Source organism: Miscanthus floridulus, unplaced genomic scaffold (genome assembly GCF_019320115.1).
Source record: "Miscanthus floridulus cultivar M001 unplaced genomic scaffold, ASM1932011v1 os_1282_1_2, whole genome shotgun sequence".
In the NCBI taxonomy this organism is placed as follows: domain Eukaryota; kingdom Viridiplantae; phylum Streptophyta; class Magnoliopsida; order Poales; family Poaceae; genus Miscanthus; species Miscanthus floridulus.
Genome location: NW_027097631.1, coordinates 1 through 2,207, shown reverse-complemented (window position 1 = coordinate 2,207; position 2,207 = coordinate 1). Strand labels below are relative to the sequence as shown.

Here is a 2,207-nt window from a genome sequence, read left to right as displayed (position 1 = left end):
AGGAGCACGGTATAATCAATCTACCGTGATAGTAGCCTTGTTGGTATATCGGTTAAACCCATGCGCCATGCACGCCTAACAAAATAACATGGAGGATAACTAGCGTTTCAAAAAGACAACAGGAGATGCTCTGTATTAGCTAATTGTGATTTGTTAAAACTTAGCTTAACCATTAACCCTAAATGGATTAGAGTTACTAATCTTTAGCGGTTAAGAGTGGACACTGTTCTGCATATTCCCAAAAGACGTGAGACGAGGATGCGCCGTCGGTCAGACTGTAAACCTGCAACCATCCATCCTCCCGTCGGAAAAGCCGGGAATGGCCGCCATTTCAGACCCACGGCCTGACAGGGCGGGCGCCGTGCCTGGCGCGTCCTCTCATCCTCTGTCCTGGACTGGTCGAATTCATGAATTGCTTGACGCTTTCGGCACGGCCTGCGACTCCTCCACGTACCCACCTTGCAAATGATGATGGTGCGCTCCGGTTCCGTTCGGCAGCGGAGCGTACGTACGGCGACAACGCGGAAAACGAAACAGAGTTATTGCGGGTGCAAGCGGCGCACCGTCGGTCGGTCGGTTCTTGTGTCGCTCCAGACGATCCCAAGAACGCAGCAGGCAGCAGCTGCCACCGCATAGCGCACATTCATCGCAGTACCGGATCAGGGATCACTGCCGCCGCATGTGTTAGATCGCCCCATGCCGTCATGCGTTTCAGCTGCTGACCTGCTGTGGACTCCAGTGAGCAAGCAGTAAAACCACTCCTGTAGCTCAATGGCGTTTACCCAAGCTCAATACTCTGTCTGATGGGACTCAGGAGGGTTTAGGGTTTACGGAGTAGGCATTAGGGTTTAGGCGGCAGGCAAGAATGGAGGTAGTAAAGTGAATAGCCTTTTCTTTTCTTTAAGACGGGGCGCAGTGCACGAAAGCGTGTCTTCCTGTCAGCGCACACTGCCTAACGGCCGAAAATATTCCGACCCTTTCTGGAGGCCAGGCCAGTCACCAGTGAGTCCGAGGCCACCGTCAGCCACCCAACTTGGGTGTCCTTTTCCCTCCGGGCACCAGACCAGACCACCAGACCGGCACTGCTCCTCGCCGCGCCGCGCGGGCTGGCGCTGCCAATTGCCAAATTCCCAGGGGCCGGAAGGGGCCACCACACCAGCCGCTTGCCCTTAATAATTGCATCACCCCGTGCCCGCACTGGTTAATCCTGCTGCAGCAGTAGCCTATCCTGCCTGCCGCCTGCCACCTCGCATCAGCAGCTAGCTCCCCATCACCGCCACCGCCGACTACTGCTGCTGCCACCGCCCGCTGGCTGGTTTGCGCGTAGTAGGCTGCGACTGACTGCGAGAGCACCGCACCGGAGGCCGGAGGGGTGCACGCCCGCGAACGCGCGAACCGCAGTGCAGAGGCCGCAGGGGGGCGCGCGGGATCTTGTCCGCAGGTCGTCCGGTCGGCATGAAGCTCCCGCCGCTGTGGCCGGGCCTGAGACCCGCGGCGGGGCCGCCAGACGCGGCGCCGGAGCCGGCCAAGTCGTCGCTGCCGGCCACGTGGCTGCTGCTGCACGCGCTCTTTTGCGCCACCTCCATGGCCGTCGGCTTCCACTTCTCCCGCCTCATCGTCTACCTCCTCTTCCTGCCCACCCCGCCCATCAACCCCGCCGCGCACCTCGTCTCCCTCGTGTCCCCGCCCGCCGTCGTGCTCGCGGGCGCCAACGCCACGGCCATGGCCACGATCACCACCACCACCACCACGACAACCACCGTCACCACCACCACCACCGTGGCCGCCGAGATCGGCGCCCACCCGCAGCCGCAGCACCACCACGGCCCCGTCTTCGTCGGCCGCCACCCGATCCGCGTCCGCGCCTGGCCCCACCCGGACCCCAGCGAGCTCCTCAAGGCGCACCGCATCCTCGCCGCCGTCCAGAACGCGCAGCGCAGCACCAAGCGCCGCGGCGCGGGACCCGCCAGGCCCGTCATTGCTGTCACCCCGACCACCACCTCCGCGCTCCAGGTGCCATCGCTCACGTCTCTGGCGCACACACTCCGCCTCGTCGATGCCCAGCTCGTGTGGATCGTCGTCGAGTCCAGGCACCGCACCGACGCCGTCGCCGCGGTGCTCTCTCGCTCCAACCTCGACTTCCTCCACATCACCGGCCCTGTCGACTCCACCGCGAGCCTGCGAATGCACGCGCTCAGGTACGTTCT

General features: G+C 62.6%; 1 protein-coding gene across 1 annotated transcript; it reads left to right on the top strand.

The window, feature by feature from the left end:
* Positions 1 to 900: 900 nt before the first annotated feature.
* Positions 901 to 2,202, top strand: LOC136533885 (probable glucuronosyltransferase Os04g0650300; the record flags this gene model as incomplete). The annotated part of the gene is made up of 1 exon (XM_066526413.1): positions 901 to 2,202. A coding segment is annotated over exon 1 (747 nt), but the record flags the coding sequence as incomplete, so codon positions are not given.
* Between the last annotated feature and the right edge of the window lie 5 nt (positions 2,203 to 2,207).